Consider the following 22,444-nt stretch of genomic DNA (forward strand, 5'->3'; position numbering starts at 1 on the left):
ATGGGAAGAGGCTGACTGAGCAGCATCCATTATGAATATGACCATGTTTGCACAACCAACACCAAGGTGATGTGGAGCTTAGTTTCTGCTCATGGTCCTATCAAAGAAGCAGAAAATCAAGTTTGTGATTCTAAGTCTTTGGCCCAGTAACTATCTGTACTTCCAAAAACGAAACATTCTTGACCCTCAGGATCTTTATATGAAATGCTAGATGATGGTACAGTCTTGTCTGCTTAATAGAATAGAGGAGAGACAAGAAACGTTTAAGCCTTTTGAATTTGTTTTTCTAGCCTCACCCCTTCCCCACGGCCTTTGGATTGTATTTAGTTTTTTCTCTATGTGTTTCCTCCCTGCCTCTCACCTTGCATTTCTAGATATTTTTGCATGGTAACAACCTGAACAGTCTACACCAACTAATTCATCCTGAGATCCTACCTTCTGAGTTTGGAGGAATGTTGCCCCCATATGACATGGGGACATGGGCACGAACCCTGCTAGACCATGAGTATGATGATGACAGCGAGTACAACGTGGATTCCTATAGCATGCCTGTGAAGGAAGTGGACAAGGAACTCTCTCCAAAATCCATGAAGAGGTATGCTATGGAGAGACCAGGAAGGGGCAAAGCTGGTTGGAGAAGGCAGGCCGAGTTTAACTCCCCCTCCTCACCATAAATGTTTTCATTTTTTTTGTCTTATTTCCTTTCAGATAGCAATTTAAAGTCTTGTAGTGACAAAGATATATTTATTCGTGCAAATCATACACAAAGGCACACAAACAATACACACACACACACACACACACACACACACACTTTCAAACACTACATTCAAACTTGTATTACCTGTCAGTATTTCAGCCCAGTCTGTTTGAAGGTAGCCATTTTGTGTGCCAAGCTCTCTCTCTATCAGTATAGGCTTAATCATCAAAAGGTTAACTGTTGAGATAGAACCTATCTTCCTGTTTTGCCTCAGAATGGTTTATGCCGCTAGTGGGTGGGAAAATGGTAGACACATTCTGCTCAATTGCTTCCGCTTCCTGTAGCAAACAATATGATTGAGTCTCAGGCATCTACAGACCCCAGGAGAGTGCAACATAATGATGATTACAGATAACTCAAATCTAATCATCATTCATAAAAGTGTGTCATTCCCAGCTACCTCAAGGAAGACACAGTTCACTTGTCATGCTAAAGCCTATCTTGCACCCTTTTCTCATGAAAGCTTGGTGGTTCTTTGGTTTTGGTTTTGATTCAGGTAGTATCATGAATGGTCCTAAAGACTCTCTTTCCTTTCCTTTCCTTTCTCTCTCTTTTCCTACCTTCTTTTCTGTCTCTGCCTGTCTTTTTATGTTTATTTCTGTCTTGTCCTTTTGTCTCTGTTTGTCTGTCTCTCTCTTTCTCTCTCTCCCTATCTCTCTCTGTCTCATGTGTATATGCACATACAAGTATATTTGTGTAATGATGATGATGACGATGATGATGATGATAGTGTTAATGATGATGATGATGTTTTGCTCACTACAGGCAACTGAACATCTCCCGGGAGTAAAAGTAAAGAAATGGAATGCTTCCCTGCAATCATTTTCTCATGTGTTAACAAGTTTGTCTTTAAGCCAACTTTAGGCTTCAGTTGACATCTGTATACAATAAGTATCAGTACACCCGAGGATTCATTAACCTCCTGAATTATTGTTTGATAGCTTGTGAAGATTCTGTTCAGTGCTGAGTTGCATTTAAAATTAGAAATTATGTAACAAAATCTTTGAGTTTCTCCAACTCTAAGAGAGTCTCTAAAACAAAAATCCGTAAAGTAATTGCTGTTGGATAACTGTCATCTAAGAGAAGCAAATCTACTGAAATTTGTCATTATACTCCAACATTTATCATAAAAGGCCTGTGTGTCTCTTTTAAAATAATATATTTAGTTCTCATGGAAACTTGTATTCTCACTGTTTTTCCCCACTTCCTCTGTTTGTGTGTTTGTTTGTGTCTGCATATGTGTATGTGTGCGTGTGCGTGTGTGTGTTTGTGTGTGGTGTATAAGTTTCATCTGGAGACTTTCAAATTGTTGAAAGAAAGCCTGTATACCCTTTTATGACAGTGTGACTTTCCTCTCTGGAAGTGAGCTATATAAAACTTAGGAGACCTTTTTCCAATCTGTGGGTTGCCATTTTGTCCTGATGATAGGGTCCTTTGCCTTACAGAGGCTTTGTAATTTCATGAGGTCTCATTTGTCTACAGTTGATCTTAGAGCCTGGGCCATTGATGTCCTGTTCAGGAAATTTCTCCCTGTGCCAATGTGTTTCAGACTCTTTCCCATTTTCTCTTCTATTAGATTCAGTGTATCTAGTTTTATGTAGAGGTCCTTGATCCACTTGGACTTGAGCTTTGTACAAGGAGATAAAAATCTATCAATTTGTATTCTTCTACATGGTGGCCACCACTTGAGCCAGCCAGTACCATTGGTTGAAAAAGCTGTCTTTTATTCACTGAATGGTTTTGGCTTAATCCTCACACCAGTCAGAATGGCTAAGATCAAAAACTCATGTGACAACAGATGCTGATGAGAATGTGAAGAAAGAGGAACACTCCTTCATTGCTGGTAGGATTGCAAGCTGGTGCAAGCACTCTGGAAATCAGTTTGGCAGTTCCTCAGAAAACTGGACATAGTACTACATGAGCAGCCACATATACCACTCCTGATCATATACCCAAAAGATGCTCCAACATATAACAAGGACACATGCTCTACTATGTTTATAGAAGCTTTATTTATAATAGCCAGAGCTAGAAATAACCCAAATGTCCCTCAACAGAGGAATGGATACGGAAAATGTGGTACATTTATACAATTGAGTACTATTCAGGTATTAAAAACAATCACTTCATAAAATTCACAGGCAAATGGAAGAAACTAGAAAATATCATCTTGAGTGAGATAGCCCAGTCACATAAGAACATACATGTTACGTACTGTAAAACTATGTAACATGTATAAGTGGATATTAGGAAAAAAGTAATTGCTCTGAATTATAAAGGAAGCTCTAAATACCCATGATACAACTCACAGACCATATGAAGTTCAAGAAGGAAAACTAAAGCTGATGTTTCAGTCTTACTTTGAAGGGGGAACAAAATAATCATGAGTGGTAGAGGGGGGCGAGGGACATGGGACGGATAGAAGAGGGGGAGGGGACAAGGGGGTAGGATCAAGTGTGGGAGGAGATGGGGGAAATTAACAGAGTGTCAGGAAATTGAACTTAGATGTATTGCAGTGAGGGATGGAAAACTAGGGGTAGCCACTAGGAAATCCCAGAGCGTAGGTAAGTGAGAAGCACCCAGGACCTTAGGGATGACATTAGCTGAAATGCCCAACAAAGGGGAGTGACAACCTGGAGAGACCATAGAGGTTAGGCACAGTTCCAGTTGAGGGATAGGACCATCCACCCATCTCAAAAATATTAACCCAGAATTGCTCCTGTATAAAGGAAAAACAGGGATAAAGATTGGAACAGAGACTGAAGAAAAGGCCATCCAGAGACTGCCCCACCTGGGGTTTCATCCCAAATGCAGCCACCAAATTCAGACACAATTGCTGATGCCAAGAAGTGCTTGTTGACAGGAGCCTGATATAGCTGTCTCCTGAGAGGCTCTTCTAGAGCCTGACCAATACAGATGGTGATGTTTTCAGCCAATCATGGGTGTGAGCACAGGGACCTCAGTGGCTGTAAACTAAATATCATACTAGCCCCAGTCATTTCACAGCACAGCTAAGTGGTATTAAAAAAAACATTTACAGGGAATGTGACTGATATACAATTACTACAATGAGCAGCACACAGGAATGGTTGAGACTGGGTGGTTGAAAGGGGACAAGGACACTTTTGAAGAGGTAGGAGAAGTTCTGAAGTAGCTGAAAGGGTTTGCAACCCCATAGGAAGAACAACAAAATCAACCAACGAGATTACCTAGAGCTCCCAAGGACTAAACTACCAAGCAAAGAGTAACACATGGAGGGACCCACGGCTCCAGATGCATGTGTAGTAGAGGATGGGCTTATCTGGCATCACCAGCAGGGGAGGCCCTTGGTCCTGTGAAGGCTCGCTGTCCCAGTGAGCTAATGCCCAGGGATTATTATATTAGTTTAATAACGATAGGAAAGTCATATCAGCTGCAAGAATCAATCCTGAGATAAAGTCTCTCCAGGACCTTGTCATTGAGCTCATGCATTGCAGACCATGCAAAAAATGGGGGACCGCCAGGAAGGCCACCTGCTAGTCTTAGCCTATCCTAGATGGCTCCTGACAATTTCCCTTCTCTCATTTGTAATCCACATGGAAATCCAAAAATCCTTTTAAAAAATGTGATTTAAGTCATTATATACAACTCTTATTTAAAATTTAAACGACTGTGGATTATATCATAAACGACTCATTATGGCTTTATAAGACACTGCATCACCTGCCCTGTCTACACTCCACTGGGTAATCGTATCTCTTTCCTCTCCTACTTACAGATCTAGTAACTATCTCTCTGCTCTTCAGCTTCTCCAGCTTCTCTCTCTCTCTAAATCCTTTACTGGTCACCTCTGGCTGGAGTCCTTTCCACATGGCTCTTCAAATGGCTCAGTAGCCGTCAAACACCTCTTCAAAAGTGTCCCTGTCCCCTTTCAACCACCCAGTCTCAACCATTCCTGTGTGCTGCTCATTCTAGTAATTGTATATCAACCACATTTCCTTTAAATGTTTTATTTTTCATACCACTTAGCTGTGCTGTGAAATGACTGGGGCTAGTTTGATATTTAGTTTACAGCATAAACTTTATGGATTCTATTGTGGCTGTGTTTTTCTATTGTCTGAATCCTTTGTTCCTGGAGAAAGTGGGCTCTTTGAGGTGGCACACTACATACTAGTTGAGAGAAAGAGTGGGGGAATTTTCTGGCATTCAGTGGTAGTCTATCTTCAGTATTTATGACTAACATGTGACATTTGAACTGGGTGTGACTAGTTTACCTAGGTTTCTTGTGTAGATCTTGTGAGCTTCTATTCTATCAATAGCTGCTATTGCAAGAAGTCAAAGCGGGTTGTTGACTCACATTGATAGCCTTAAACTAGCATTCTACTAGTCTACTAGTCACAACCTTCTAATGATATGTTTTGCATTTCGCTTTATTAAAAAAACATCATTTTGATGGAGTAACATGTCCTTGTTAGATAAGCTGGATAGCCATAATTTGAATCAGTTTGCATCCTGCTTCTTTTGTCCAATTAATTGGGGAATTTCGTTTCTTGACTACCAGGCTTTTAGCCCACTCACTACCCAAGCAGTATTTTTGCCTTTGCTGTGAGCTGAATAGAATTTTAAAGGTTCTTTTTCTTTCAGGTATGCTTATAATGTGGGAAGGTTCTAAAATCCTATTGGGATTTTGTCTTGCTGTTGGAATTTGTCAGGGAGAGAACATGATTAGTTGAAAACATGCAAAGTTCACTAGAGTATGTCTGTCTTTAGTGCTTGAGATGTCATTTACGTTATACCCTTCAAGTCCTAAGATAGTGCCTGACAACGGTAGGATTAATATATTTTTGTTGAATAATAAGTAACCTCTCAGGGACTACTATTCTAAAGAAAACTGACTCTTTCTTAGAAGTCACCAATTGCCAATAGTTTCTCAGTAAGGATTTAGTACCCCATGAGTTGCAGCTATTCCAACACTTCCTGACCGCAACTGCTCATCCATGCAGGGACTTTGGCTTGCTTGTTCTTACTCAGGTATTGTGCATGCAGTCATAGCCACTATGAATTCATTTAATCTGAAAATGCTGTTTTGCTGCAGATATTCATTTTGTTGAAAGGTATGAACACTTATTGCTACATGTCAGTCTGTATTCTACTGACTTGCATAAATCGACGCTCATATTTCTTGAAGTTATCTAACACGATAGTACTAGTCTCATCTTATTAATAAGGAGAGTAAGATACAATAAGTTAAGTGAATTCTAGTTCTAATTTCAGTTAACTGACAACCTTGTTTTGTGAGCTACTTACTTTACCCTTTCTGCTGGTCATGTGTGCATGTGAGGTTTAGGTATGTGTTATTATATTTTATCCTCACAATCACAATGTAAAGTAAGGTTCTCCCACAATTATACATATAAAAGAACATAATCATAGGAGTTTTAATAGCCTTTCCACAATTATAGAGCAAGTAAATTAGCTACAAAAGCATCCAGTATTAAAATACTTGACTCTGAAATGCAGATCTAAAATATTTTGGTGCAACCTATTATAGCTGCATAGTTACTGAATAAATAAGTATTGGATTACTAAATTTAACGTTCTAAGTTTTATCATGTGCATATCTACATAATGTTCATATGTGTATGAGTATGTGTTTGTGTGTAGGTGTATGTTTATGTGGGTTGGTGTACGTGAATATGGAGTCCAGAGGTCAATGTCAGGTGCCTTCCTTGACTCCTTACTTTATTGTCTGAAACAGGGTCATTGAATTGGGAACTCAACAATTTGACTTCACTGGCAGGCCAGTGACCTTCAAGGATCCTCCTATCTCTACATCCACAGTTGTGTTTAGAGGCACTGGTAATATACTCAGTTTGTAATTGGGTGTTAAAGAATCTAAACTCAGGTCCTCACATAGGCATGGCAGTAATTTTACCAGCAAACTTATTTCTGTAGTCCTTAACATTAAAAAAAAATGGAATAAGTTATTCACTGCAAAGACACAAGAGTTAAACAGAACTTCTGGATATAATTGGTAAAATTATGAAAGAGAGTTTCCTTTAATGGGTGGAATAATAGTAATAGCTATGATCTTACACAAACCATTCTCTTCTTTCATATATGCTAAGTACAGTACAGTTGAGGCAACTAAATACCAAAGGCAGCCTTAATCATCTTTCTGAGCACTTTTCTTTTCTGAAATTGTGTACATGGAGGTAACGTTCACCCATTCACTATTCTGATAACTGTAATGCCTGAGGAAATAATGTAGCAATTTAATTCTAGGTTGGAGAAGAAAATTACCATATTTTTTATATTACTAAAATGTCAGATTCCATCCAAGCTTCAAACAATATATGTGTGTATCTATCTATATGTGTTTTAGCAAAATATATGGCAAACACAAATAATTTAATGGTGGGCTTTGTGCAACTTAAACAGCTTTGCCATTTACATATTGAAAATGATTAATACAGAATACAAAGTGTAAGCAGTAGATGCATTTATTTATTTATTTATTTATTTATTTATTTTTTAAATTTTTGGTTTTGGTTTTTCGAGACAGGGTTTCTCTGTGTAGTCCTGGCTGTCCTGGAACTCACTCTGTAGACCAGGCTGGCCTCGAACTCAGAAATCCGCCTGCCTCTGCCTCCCAAGTGCTGGGATTAAAGGCGTGCGCCACCACTGCCTGGCAGTAGATGCACTTATGTTGTTTTGTTGTAAAGAATTAATTTTTCATTTTTCTTGTTGTTTTTCACTATGAATACGTAATACTATTGTTTTTGTTTGGAAATTCATTTGTAAGTTCAGAGATTAAAATATTCCTATGAATCTTACCCTGTGATTCTTCCATCTGCCTACTCCCTTTTCTCTCTGCCAACTTTTTCTCCTTATCTGATATCTCTTTCCCCTGAGAAACACACAGAGAAACACAGCAAAACTTAATCACATGATCTAATATCTAGCACCTATTTAATATTCAGATAAAGTGAAATTGACATAAGAAACAAATCTTCCCACTTAAAAAAAAAAAAAACACCCCTTCATGTTAAAAGTCTTGAAAAAAATCAGAAATTCAAGGTACATTCCTAAATATAATAAAGAATATACAGCAAACCAATAGGTAACATCAAACTAAACTTAAAGAAACTTGAAGCAATGACACTAAAATCACGGACAAAGACAAGGCTGCCTACTCTCTTCCTGTCTATTCAATGTACTACTCAAAATTCTAGCCAGAGCAATTAGACAACAAAAGCAGGGCAAAGAGATAAAAATTCAAAAGGAGAAAGTCAAGATAACACTATTTGCAGTCTATATGATACTATACATAAGCGAACTCAAAAATTCCACAAGAGAACTCCTACATCTGATAAACAACTTCAGCAAAGTGGCTGGATATAAAATTAGCTCAAACAAATTAGTAGCCTTCCTCTACTCAAAGGATAAATGGGCTGAGAAACAAATTAGGGAAATGAAGCCCTTCACAATAATCACAAATAGTGTAAAATATCTTTCAGGGACTCTAACCAAGCAAGTGAAAGATCTGTATGACAAGAATTTCAAGTTTCTAAAAAAAAGAAATCAAAGAAGACCTCAGAAGATGAAAAGACCCCCCGTGTTCATGGATTTGCAGAATTAAAATAGTAAAATTGGCCCTTTTACCAAAAGCAATCTAGAGATTCAATGTAATCCCCATCAAAATTCCAACACAATTATTCACAAAGATATAAAGAGCAATTCTCAAGTACACCTGGAATAACAAAATACCCAGAATAGTGAAAACTATTCTCAACAATAAAAGAACTTCCAGGGATATCACCATCCCTGACATCAAGTTGTAATTCACAGAGCAAGAGTGATAAAAAGGTGTGTAATATTGATACAGAGACACGGAGGTAGATGAATGGAATAGAACTGGAAACCCAGAATTAAACACAGACACCTATGATCACCTGATCTTTGAAAAAGAAGCCAAAATCATCCAGTGGATAAAAGACAGCATTTGCAACAAATGGTCCTGGTTCAACTGGCAGTTAGCATGTAGAAGAATGCAAATTGATCCATTCTTATCTCCTTGTATAAAACTCAAGGCAAAGGACACTGTCAATAGGACAAAACAACAACTCACATATTGGGAAAATATTTATTAACCCTATATCCCATAGAGGTCTAATATCCAAAATATACAAAGAACACAAGAGGTTAGATTTCAGAGAACCAAATAACCCTATTTAAAAAGGAAACACAGAGCTAAACAGAGAATTCTAAACTGAGGAAACTCAAATGGATGAGAAGCACCTAAAAAAATGTTCAACATCCTTAATCTTCAGGGAAATGCAAATTAAAAAGACCCTGAGATTTCACCTCACATCTATTAAAATGGCTAAGATCAAAATGACAGCAGATGCTAGCAATGATGTGGAGAAACAGGAACACTCCTCCATTGCCGGTGGGACTGCAAGCTTGTAAGCTGGTAAAATAACTTTAGAAATCAGTCTGGCATTTCCTCAGAAAATTGGACCGAGTACTACCTGAGGAACCAGCTATACCACTCCTGGTCATATACCCAAAAGTTGGTCCAACATATAACAAGGACACATGCTCCACTATGTTTGTAGCAGCCTTATTTATAATAGCCAGATGCTGGAAACAGTCCAGATGTCCTTCATTAGGAGAACGGACATGGTACATTTATACAATTGAGTACTACTCAGCTATTAAAAACAATGAGTTCACGAAATTCACTGGCAAATGGAGGGAACTAGAAAATATCATTTTGAGAGAGGATACCCAGTCACAAAAGAACACACCTGGTAGCTATATACTCACTGATTTGTGGATAGTGGGAAAAAATTTCAAAATACCCACAATACAACTGAGAAACCATATGAAGCTTAAGAAGAAGGAAGAACAAAATGTGGATACTTCATTCTTACATAGAAAGGGGAAGAAAATAATCATAGGACATAGAGGGAGGGAGGGACCTGGGAGGAAAACAGGAGGGGAAAGGAAAAAAAGGATGGTAGGATCAGGTATTGGAAGGAATAGGAGAAAAGTACAAAGGGTCAGGTGATTGACTAGAAATATGTAGCAGTGGCAGATCGGGAACTGAGGGTAGCCACTAGAAAGTCTCAGACCCCAGGTAAGTGAGAGGCTCCCAGGACCCAACAGGAGTGACTTTAGCCAAAATCCCCAACAAAATACAACCTGTAGAGACCACCTCCAGTAGACAGACATGTCCTTCAGTTGAGGGATGTGATCACACATCTATCTCAAAATTTTTAACCCAGAATTGTCCCTGTCCAAAGGAAAGACAGTGACATAAAAATGAAACAGAGGCTGAAGGAAGGGCCATCCAGAGACTGCCCAACCTAGGGATCCATACCATCTGCAGACTTTAAACCCTGACACTATTGCTGATGCCAAGAAGAGCTCACTGTTAGGAGCCTGGTATGACTGTTTTCTGAGAGATTCTATCAGCACCAGACCAATACAGATGAGGATGTACATAGCAAACCATCAGACTGAGCATGGGGACCCCAATGGAGGAGTTAGGGGAAGGATGAAAGGAGCTGAAGGGTATTGCAACCCCATAGGAAGAACAATATCAACTAACCAGATCTCTGAGAACTTCCAGAGACTAAACCACAAACCAAAGGCGAGATCTCCAGATACATATGTAGAAGAGGATGGCCTTATCTGGCTTCAATGGGACAGGAGGCCCTTAGTCATGGACACTTGATGCCCCAGTATAGGGAGATGCTAGACCGGTGAGGCAGGAGTGTGTGAGTGGGTAGGGGAGCACCTTCATAGAGTCAAAGGGGATGGGGAGAGGGGGTATGGGATAGGGTGTTTGTGGAAGGGAAACCTGGAAGGTGGATATCATTTGAAATGTAAATGAATAAAATTATTAATAAAAAAGAAACCTATTTTCCTTTTCTTTTATGAAACAATTGTTTATTAAATAAATCGAGTCTTTTCTGGTGAATCTTGTACTTTTAATAATATAACTAGTTCCATTACATTTGTTTTTATTAGGAAGTGCAATTATGATTCAGCCCAGAGTCTTCCTTTTTGGGAGTTAATGAAGTCTGCTAAGAAGCATATTACTACAGCAAAAAGCAATTAGGTAGAATGCAGCAGTGTGGAAGAAATTACTGGAGGGGGCTTTAAAAGGGCATCTGCTTCTTAATGCTATAGGCATTAAAATGGGTTCTTCCTGCCACTATAATAGCATGTGTCATTGTTTTCTCTCCTCACCATTTTAATTCTCTTTCCTAATGAGTATCTGCAATACAATTCCACATTACTAATAAAAGCACATACATGTGTGTATGCATATATGTATATATATACACACATTTTGTATATGTATACATGCATATGCATATATGTGTATATATGTACATGTATGTATGTATAACTATATATGCATATATGTATATATGCATGTATGTATGTTTTCAGTCATGTATATGTTTCTATGCATATATGTATATGTATAATGGGCATATGTATGTATATATGTATAATTGTATGTGTGTACACATGTATATGCATAGTATATTCATATAACATATGTATATACATACACATACACACACACACACACACACACACACACACACACATATATATATGGGTTTTCAAATCATGTACTTTCTCTTTTTTAATCTGTTTACAATTAATTTATTGTATTTATTTACATTCCAAAAGCTGCCTCCCTTCCTGGTACTCCTTTCCTCAAGTTCTTCCCTCCCATACCCCCACCCCACCTCTGAAAGTGTAATCCCCCACCTGCCCTCCCATGCCTACCTCAATCCCACCAGTATCCCTTTTCCCTGGGGAATCAAGTTTCCACAGGATTAAGCACATCCTTTCCCACTGAAACCATACAAGGCACTTCTCTGCTACATGTGTGCCCAGGGCCATAAACTAGCCCATGTGTGCTTCTTGGTTTTTAGCTTAGTTTCAGGGAGCTCAGAGGGATGCAGGTTAGCTGACACTGCTGTTCTTCCTATAAAGTTGCAATCCCTGTCAGCTCCTTCAGTCCTTTCTCTAACTCTACCATTGGGTTTCCAACCTCAATCTAATGGTTGGATGTAAGTATCTGCATTTGTCTCAGTCAGTTGCTGGTAGACCCTCTCCGAGGACAGCCTTCTGTCTACACACAAAATAAGGCTTCTGTCTACACACAAAATATGGCCTCAAATAATAGTGTCAAGATTTGTTGAGCACATATGGAATGTATCTCAAGTTGGGCCAGTCCTTAAGTCTCTGTTTCATTTTTGCCCTGCATTTTCATCCATGTCTTGACCAAATAAATATTTTTACTTTAAATATCTTTAACTATTTCTTGAAACATTCAAGCATATGGTTTCTTTTATTTGGATACTCTAGTGGGAAACATAACAAAATTACACTGAAATTCTGATTTTTTTGGTTGACATCATAATTCTAATTAAGAGATGATAAAAAATAAGTTATAAATATTTTGGATTTTTCTAATAGGATATTTTAAAGCAGGAATAAAGTCTCTTGCTGATGGCAAAATCATCTTTCCACTAGTTTCTTTTTCCATCCATAAATATTTTATCAGAAAATATCTGTCCTATATTAGAAAATGTCAGTATTTCAAAGCGAATATTCTGGTTAAATTATCAGAACATCAATCCTATTATTCTCTGCATAGAACCTCTTGCTGCTCACTACCCTGGAGGCCAGGAGATTGTCTGTTCACTCTAATGCCAAACTCTACATGTATGCATCCATAGTTCATAAATATCTTGATGCAGGGGAAGAGAATTCAGGGCCATCTGGGACGCAGTGGTGAATTTAAAAAGCTGAAGAGAATAATTGTGGGTAATTACTTGGGCTGCATTGACCTTGGCATTATTCTTTCCAGATCTCAGTCAGTAGTGGACCCTACAGCACTGAAACGCATGGATAAAAGTGAAGAAGAAAACATGCAGCCTTTACTTTCTCTGGACTGAGAACTTCTCCACCCTTAGACCATGGATTAAAAATGGGAGGCCCTGTGTTTCAGCAGCAGGGACAGCACTGTGGATTTACCTGCGGGAAAACATTATTCATGTTCATGTAGCATAATGCACAAGGCATCTGGCTTTCACATTTGCCTAAACCATGGGTGCCCTGGGCTAGATTTTAAAAGGTCAATAATTTATTCTGTAAGTGCCAAGTTCTTTGTAAATACAATATAGTCTTCAGATCTAGTTTGTAAATTTTGGTAGTAATTTAATTTGGGAAAGATTGACTCACATGTTTGAGCCAGTGATATGGACTATAATAAGAAGAATAAGGACACATACCCTATAAAATTTAATGAATTGTATCCCTGTTTCCTATGAAGCCATGTATCTGCTATCATAGGGAATTGTTTCAATGTCCAAAACATTGTCAGTATTCAACATACTTTGGTCACAGCAAGGTCAATTATTTCCAGGAAATTGTTATGATTAATGTTTTCCTGTTTAGTGATTTTTGTTTCAGAGAAACTATTCTGGAAACATCCCTGAAGAAAAAGAGTGATTGACGAGCTTGGAAACTGAAGCAAACCTGAGCTCTTCTCTGTTGTTTGATTTGGAGTTTTTCAAGAAAATGTGTTTTTACATGTTAAGATGAGAAATTCTGTTTTTGTTTGTTTGTTGTTTGTTTTTTGTTTTTTGTCTAAATACCTGTCTTCACAATGTTTCTTTAATTAAGTTCCCATTGTAACCCCTGTCTGATGTGCTTTAGAACATATGTTCACCCAAATCTTTGACAAAACAAATGAGAATTAGCTCCTGAATCATTTTGACAGACAATTTTGAACACAAAATTTATCACTTACAAATGGGGGCTAATTTCAGATCATCGTGGAAGTGTTAAAAGTATAAATATCACTTACAACATATACAATTTTATTGAGTTCTAATAAATTCTTGATATGACAGGCTTTGAGATGTCATGGAAAATGACGGTTGAAGTAAACAGAAATGAAACCATGTGACAGACTTCAGGACACCTACCTATTCAAGGGATTAGTACATCATAAAATAAAATCTTGAATGTGTATCATCTTAATAAATGTGGTTGGTTTTACTTTCATTTTAAGAATCAACAAATCTCAATGTGACACAGGTATCAGGCAATGAGGAGCAAAAGAGGTTTTCTTACATTTAAACTAATTATCCTGTTGTTTTCATGCTTGCCTTTTCCTTTGAGAAAAAGGCAGAAAGAGTAGATGACACCTGGCAAATACAATTTGAGTGATGGAGAACACTGGTGACAACATATAACAGTTTAAGTATAGACTCAAATTTGTATATAATTTAAAGACTTATTTCATAAATTATAATTATACCCAATGCTAAACATCTTAATTTGAATGTCTAATTCTTGTGTAAAAAGGCAGCAGTTTCATCATGCTCTTGGCATGATGAATTTTGAGATTGAAAACGTACCACTCTTTGTCTAAAAGAAAAAAATATCTCTAAGATATTTTCCCCATAGGGGAAACAAGTATATGTAAAGGCATCTCACAGTCCTGACAGACAGTAGCTAAAAACTTCAAAAAAAAAAAAAATCCAGTTATAATTATGCAGCCTCAAATCTCAAAGTTGAATCAACAAATTTTGTAAGTAACAAAATTACTTACAACATTACTTACAAAATTACAAAGATAATGAGTTTTTCAAAACAGCTTTATTCTTAAAGTAAGAATGACAACCTTCAGTTGGGTGCAGAGTAATAGTGATTGATTGTCCTACATCATGTCACAGATTGGAATGAAATGAGGATTAAACGCCAGGGCAATTCTATTTGAGCAGAACTGATGCACCTGTTATTGTGGTTGTCTACATGACATAGATTCTGTTATAAACATGCATCTGGTACTAGGAGTCATTGGAATGAAGCAAGAATAATGTAAGTGTTGACAGGCCACCTTATACTCTTGATATGAATCATTTGTTGACAGTTTTTCAGAACACTACCAGCTTCAGAAGTCACCCAGCATGGCCAGCATTCTTCTCCTATTGTAAAGTTAGTGTTACATATAAAAATAACTAGTATTATCTACATTCTCTCCTAATCCCACATCTGGCTTTGCCAAGCATTTGCTCTTATTCACATAAGCAACTGAATTTGGCTAGATGGTATAGAATATTTATAAAATGAATGAACAAATTAAAACAATGATACCTTTTGATTTTCTAGCCATGGGTTGAAAGCTGCTGAGCTAAAGACTATTTATTGAAATGTAAAAAATTTGTTTAGGCAGACTTTCCCCCATGTAGTGTTTTACATCATGTAACAGTGCTTATGGTCCATGATCTAGTGAATAAGCATGCCGGTATTCTTTCAGACTAGATGGTCTTGATGGAGTCTACTCTTTGCTTTGAATTCTATAGTTCACCTTTAAAAATTGTCTCAATACTTGACATTTGTGAACTTCAAAGAGATACCACTTCAATTTTAAATAGTCCACTAGATAATTGTTGTGTACTTTTTAAAAATAATGATGGGCATCGACCCTAGTCCTGAGTGTATAAGGCAGGCGTTTTACCCTTGGAGACTTATGCCAAATCCTAAATTATTTTTTCACTTTGTTCCATTGTTTATATCTTTCTTTCAGTTGTTTCAAAAACAACTGCTTCCAAAACTGGTTTAGAAACAAAGAACACTTCTTACCATGTTCTTGGTGACACAATTTGTTGAATACTAAATAAAATAATATTACAACATATACTCTAAGGAATATGAAGTAGTGCCTCTTAAAAAAAATAGAATAAAGCATCAGTCATGGCATACTCAATTTATTTGCACTCTGCTTTTAGAAAAACCAACATATCAATATGTTCTTCAGTATTGTAAATGTAACATGTAGAAAACACTTGAAGAAGGATATCCAAGGAAGTGGCTTAATGATTTTCATACATTATTGTTTGTTGTGTAAGGTGAAAGTAGTAACATCAATCCATGCTATTCAAAACAGAGCACTATGTTAAAATATTATGAAGATATTAAGTAAATTTTAAGCAAGTTGTTGAAGTGGGTATGCATGCTTTTTTGTTCAGAAAATAGTTTGCATTTGTGTAGGCAGAAACATTCCATAAGCCATCTCATAGAAAATGCTCACTACAGCTATTAAAATTTTCATATCCCTAAAGAGAAAAATCATGTAAATTATTCTCTTTAATATGGATGTGCAGGTCACATGGTTCAATCAAGCATTTAAGGTTTCTGTAACATTCCCAAGGGAACAGAACAGACACTATAGACCATGAAAGAATAATCATTTTAGGCTACAAGAGAAACAGATATGAGTCATCCCACAAAGAAACCTTTAGAACCATAGAGGGCTGTTTCTATTTCCACATGCAAATTTAGGTTTATCAGCATACCAATGGCCCTTTAAGGATGCTTTATTAAGAAAGTCTGCTGAGAGACTATATATCTGCCACTTTATTAAAATCTGCCTAGTTGGGTTGGTTCATGTTATCCCTTTGTTCCTTTCATTGAGTACATATATATTAAATATTCTTGAAAAGTTGCCATGAGCCATGATGGTATTCCAGAAAGATTATCAACACACAGAATAAAATGACCAAACCCAAGTCACAGCATTTGCTAATTCAACTTTTAGTGCATACGATATTGATACTTGACATCAGTAGGCCATAGGCATTCCAGCTTAACCCTGCTATGTGTACAATGAGCCTGAAATAACAGTGCTCTTTGAACCTGTGAGGCTGCTGCAATAAAAGGCACATATGGAACAAATGGACTTTCCTGTTTTTATGTGAGGAAAACAGCTTCCGGTGCGTTACTCTAATGACTTGTCATTGCGCAGCACTTCATATTGGATGGATAAATAGAAACAGAAGCAAGCCTTGCCTTTGCACAGTTAGTAGCTCACTGACTGACTTTACAGTCTAAAGAAGAGTTTTCATGAATCCAAGATTTTAGTTCATAAAAATTCAGAGGTTACTTAATTCCACACACACTGTTATAAAGTTTGCTATTTAAAAAGTATGGGAATTAATCCACCTAGACTGTAGATAAAAACATAAAATTTAAGTTGTGAGTAGCGAAATGCTCAAATTGGACCTATTGTTCAAAGGAGTTCAAGTGTTACTGTAGAAATAAAAATTATTTAGAAACCAAATTTTTATATCTATAACTGCATTTTAGAGCAAGAGTTGGCCAGTGTTGACAATGTAGAAGGTATTTGTCATTGTTTGATTCAGTTTCAGATCTCCATGCAAATTTTTCTGTTCTTTGTTTTCAGAATTGTTGATTATGACATTATTTTTTTGTGAATAAAATTGACCTAGATAGAATCTTAAATTGAAGTTAAACAATATCTTTAGCATGACCCAACCCTCAATGATTTTGAAAAATCTCAATATCTATATAACTGATTGACATATCACAGGTTCAAGCCATTGTCTTATCCCTGATCTAGTTTTGTTTTAGACTTTGTGTCATTGCATGATGTTTTTTAGTTGCAAAGTTTTATAATAAACAAAATACATTTAAAGATAAAGCTAAGCATACATATTCTTTGTCTTTAAGGTTCCAATAATATTTAAAATAAAAGTATACAATTTTTGCAAAAGTGCCAGACACTTTATTATTTCCTTAAATTTATTAACTATTTCTATTATATATTGTTTTTACTCCATTATTCATTATTTACTATTAGATCTCTTGAGGGAGTTCTTTGTGGTAAAGCATTATGATAAAACATATCTCTTACATTCTAAGAGACTGAGAGCTTTGCAGGACTTCATAGAATTAATAATATACCTTGAGGTCACTGAAGATTTAACAATGCTATCCTACTGTGTGCTCAGCCTGTTTGTACAATTTTCTCTGAACAATGTAACAACAAACTCACTTGCCTTGGGTTTCCCACGTAATCAAGTTTTGCAATCTATGACAATGCATAGCTGTAATCTTATGTACTCTTACATGCCCTGACATAGAACAATGCATTTGTATCATTTGCTGAAAGCAACAAATACAGTTGTTGAAAACAGTCTCCTAAAATGAATATCCACCATAAATTTTGTGCTCAAGTTTGGACATTGATTAAAAAACAATGATATTCTTAGTATTGTTTGTTATCTGGTCAGTTGGGGTATGTTGAAGCCAGTGCCTTATTCACTTGTAAAACCCTGATAAAGATTTCTGTAAAATATTCCTCATTCCTTCTCCATTAGATGTTTTCTATACTGGCCAGTAAAGCAAGCAAAGCCCTTTGGTAGACACAGAGACAATCACACAAACAGACAGACACATTGGAGAGAATCACAAGACAGTCTTCAATCAGGGGCAAATTCAGAGTCATATAATGGAGAGACAAAAGCCAGAAGGTACTGGGAGCACAAAGAATTCAAATATGGACTCTCTCTTGGTTAAATGACTCCAAAGGGAAATACTTTTATTTCTTTTCTTAGAAATGTGACAAGGATGTAATATTAGTAATCTCGAGTAAACTTTTGATAAGCATAATGTACTTAGTAACTTATTCTAACAGAGAAACATTAAAGAGCAAATATTTTTGGTAAAAATACAGTTCTGTCAACTGTATTTGTTTTATATAGGGTATCCATTGAGTTTGTAGGTGTTGGATGGGCTACATTTGAAAACATATTTACTAGTGAAACATATTCAAAGTGAATGAGAATTTTATTTAAAGAGATTATTCTTCCCACCCTCCTTGGCAGGAATGCCTCATTTTTTCCTAATATTTGTATGTTTGAAACAAAGGGAAATATATAATTGCATAATTCACTTCACTAAGACGTTACTTAGCATCTGAGCAGTTTACAATCCTTCAACAGAGTGTGAAGAAGTAAAACAGTGTGTACTGAGAAAAATAACCTTATACATGGTATAACTTTCACTTCTTTATAGAAAACAGTTGGATTAGGCAAGAGTTCAAATTCAGAAATTAGGATTATAAGAATTATATATATATTTATTTACATAAATATAATTGAAAATAATTTCAGAAGGAAATGTTAAGTAAAATAAAATATTCAGCCTCACTGAAGAGCTAGTATTTTCCCAAACTTCCAATTTTCTATTGTATGTTTGAGTGTGTGTGTTTGTTTATGTGTTCAATCATTATCTTAATGTTTGCTTTTCTTCTCTTATGCAGCCTATTAAATCTGTGCAATATTTTTCATTTAATGGATAGTTTCTTCAAAATAGAAACTACATTAAAATAAGATGAGGCCATCAAATATTTAGCAGGGGGTAAAGTTTTGTTCAGAGAAGATTAATTCTGAACATATGCACATGTGTGTGTATTTCTTACTTCTATTTTTCTTTCATTGATAACATTTTTATACAATATATTCTGAGTATAACTCCTTTCCCTTAACTCCTCTAAGATCCCCTCACCTCACCTCCCATCTGAATCAAAATCCTTTCTGTCTCTACTTAGAAAACAAGCAGGCATCAAAAGAATAATAATAAAATAAGATAAGATACAAAAAAAAACCAAACAAGCTTAAGTTGGACAAAACAACCAGACAACAGAAGAAAAAGAGACAAAGAAAAAATACAAGAAACATATATAGATGCGGAGACACACGATTGTACATATAGGAGGCTTCATTTACGGATGAGAGATGTTGGACCAATATCATTTAGATTGCCTTATACATTTATGTATATTTTAAATTTTTTATTGGATATTTTATTTATTTATATTTCAAATGTTATCCCCTTTTCAAGTTTTCCCTCTATTAACCCCCTACCCCCTTCCTTCTGCTTCTATGAAGATGCTCCCCTACCCACTTACCAACTCCTACCTCACCACCCTGCAATTCTCCTACGCTGGGGCTTCAAGCCTTCACAGGACAAAGGGCCTCTCCTCCCATCGATTCCAGATAAAGCCATGCTCTACTACATATGCAGCTGGAACCATGGGTCCAGCAATGTGTACTCCATGTACCCATTTTAAGAAGCATGTACTATATTAGATTTCATATGGCTCTCAAATAGCCTCTAAGTTAACTGTCACTCCCCAAATTTCTTCCACTGGCCTCTCTTTTCTCCCTCTTCGTCTTTAATCCTCCTATTCCTGTACCACTCTTCCTCATGCACCCATAACTATTCTATTTTTTCCCCATCTACCCCTTCTATTCCTGTACTATATTCCTAACTTCTGTGGTTATATATATTATAGCTTGCTTATTGAAGAGTTGGCATAATTTATTTATTAATTCTTTTTACTGTAATTGTGTTTCTATTTTACTTATTTCGGTCCTTTGTTTGAATTTTTTCCTTACCATCCACTCCTATTAGATTTCATTTTTCCCCTTTCTCTAGAGCTTTCATGTATGCCATTGAGTTACTAATATGACATCTATCCAATTTTTATGTAGGCACTTAGTACTGTAAATTTGTCTTTTAGAACCCCCTTCATTGAGTCCCATAAGTTTGGGTATGTTGTATATTCATTTTCATTAATTTCTAAAACCATCTTTAATTTCTTACCCAATTTCTGCCCTGCCCCATTTTTCATTCGGTACTGACTATTCAGTTTCCATGAGTTTGTATGATTTCTGTTGTTTCTTTTGTGACTGATAGCTTTAATCCAAGTTGATCAGATAGAATGCAGAGAGTTATTTCAATTTTCTTGTGTCTTTTAAGATTTACTTTGTGTCAAGTTTGGAGAAATCTCCATGAGCTTCTGAGAAGAAGGACAATTTGTATGTGTTTGGGTAAAATGTTCTGTAAATACCTGCTATGTCCACTTGATTTATGACATTATTTAGCTCCAAAATTTTTCTATTAAATTTTTGTCTGGATGACCTCTCTATTGTCAATAATGGGGTATTGCAACCAGCCACTATTACTGTATGAGTATCAAAATATGATTCTACTTGTACCAGTGCTTCTTTTCTTTCTCCATTAATTATTTATTTTACATCCCCATTATAGTTCCCTTCTCCAAGTTCCTCCTCACAGAGCCCTTACTTCCATCCCCACTCCCTTTCTCTTCTGAGAAGGTGAGGCCCCCTGGGTATTTGTCTACCAAGGGGCATTAAGTCTCTGCAGGGTTAGGCACATCCCCTTCCACTGAGGCCAGACATGGAAGCTCAGTTGAGGAATGGATTATACAGATAGGAAATGACTTTAGGATTAGCCCCCATTCCAGTTGTCACAGGACCTACATGAAGACTGAGCTTATGTTATGTGCTGGGGAAGGGGGTTGCCTTTGGTCCAGTCCATGTATGCTCTTATGCTCTTTGCTTGGTGGTTCAGTCTCTGAGAGCTCACAAGGGTCAAGCTTACTTGACTCTGTCGGCCTTCCTGTGGAGTTCCTATCCTCTTCAGATCCTCTTCAGGAGATTTTTTCCTCAAACTAAAGTCCCTAAGCTTCATCCAATGTTTGGATGTGGGTCTCTGTATCTGTTTCAGTCAGCTATTGGGTGAAGATGCTCAGAAGACAGTTATGTTAGGCTCTTGTCTACAAGAATATCAACAATGTAAGAGTATCACTGATAGTGTTAGGGATTTGATGCTTGCCCATTGGATGGGTCTCAAATTAGGCTAGTTATTGGTTAGCCATTCTCACAGTCTCTGTTCCATATTTGTCACTGGATTTCTTGTAGACAGGACAAATTTTTGGTCAAAGGTTTTAACAGTGTGCTAGTGTCATTATCCTTACACTATAGGCCCTGCCTGGCTACAGGACACCTCCTGTTTCTTTTATGAGCTTGGGTGACCTTGTGGTTTGTTACAACATTCTCTTGATGAGTTTGTCTTTTGTTGAGTACATAGCCCTTCCCTATCTCTTCTACTTGGTTTTTGTTTGTAGTTTATTTTGTGAGACATGAAAGTATCTACACCAGTTTACTTTGTGGGTCAACTTTCTTAGAATAGTTTTTTCATCATTTTATCTTGGGGTGATGTCTATCAGTGATGGTAAGGTCTGTTTTTTGGGTGCAATAAAAAGATAAATTCTGTTTTCAGATTCAATCTGTTAGTCTATACCTTTTTCTTAGTGGATTGAGACCATTGATAAGTGTTAACAGTGAGCAGTGTTTTTGATTATGTTATTTTGTTGTGGTGGTGCAGGTTTTTCCCCTGTCTTTTGACTTACTGATCTGATTATTTATTCCTTGTTACTTTTTCTTGCATGTGGTTATATTTTTCAGATTACAGTTTTCCTTCTAGCACCTATTGTAGAGCTGGAATTTAGATAAATACTTCTTGAACTTGGTTTTATTGTGAAATGTCTTTCTTTCTCCATCTATTGTGATTGAATGCTTTGCTTTTTAATCCGTGGTCTCTTCGAGTTGGTATAACATCTGTTCAGGCCCTTCTGGCTTTTAAAGTCTTCATTGTAAATCCTAATATTCTAATAGGGATAAAAATGGAGCAGAGACTGAAGGAAAGCCCATCAAGAGACTGCCTCACCTAAGGAATCCATCCCATCTGCAGACACCAAACCCAGACACTATTGCTGATGCCAAGAAGTGCTTGCTGACAGAAACTTGGTATGACTGTCTTCTGAGAAGCGCTGCTAGAGTCTAACCAATGCAGATGCAGATGCTCAAAGCCAAACTTCCATCAGACTGAGTACAAGGACCCCCGTGGAGGAGTTAGGGAAAGGTCTGAAGGAGCTAAAGGGGTTTGCGACCCCATAGGAAGAACAACAATATCAACCAACCA

At 36.8% G+C, this 22,444-nt stretch overlaps 1 protein-coding gene across 1 annotated transcript in view; it reads left to right on the forward strand.

Moving 5' to 3' along the window:
- Window positions 1-17,358, forward strand: part of Clvs2 (clavesin 2) — a 102,718-nt gene extending 85,360 nt beyond the window's left edge. The window contains exons 5-6 of the mRNA XM_076927907.1: window positions 375-595; window positions 12,648-17,358. Of these exons, the coding sequence (XP_076784022.1) occupies window positions 375-595; window positions 12,648-12,735 (309 nt within the window). The 3' untranslated portion in view covers window positions 12,736-17,358. The remainder of the gene's footprint in view (window positions 1-374; window positions 596-12,647) is intronic.
- Window positions 17,359-22,444: the final 5,086 nt, after the last annotated feature.

Source organism: Arvicanthis niloticus, chromosome 30, assembly GCF_011762505.2.
Source record: "Arvicanthis niloticus isolate mArvNil1 chromosome 30, mArvNil1.pat.X, whole genome shotgun sequence".
NCBI classification, from domain to species: Eukaryota; Metazoa; Chordata; class Mammalia; order Rodentia; family Muridae; genus Arvicanthis; species Arvicanthis niloticus.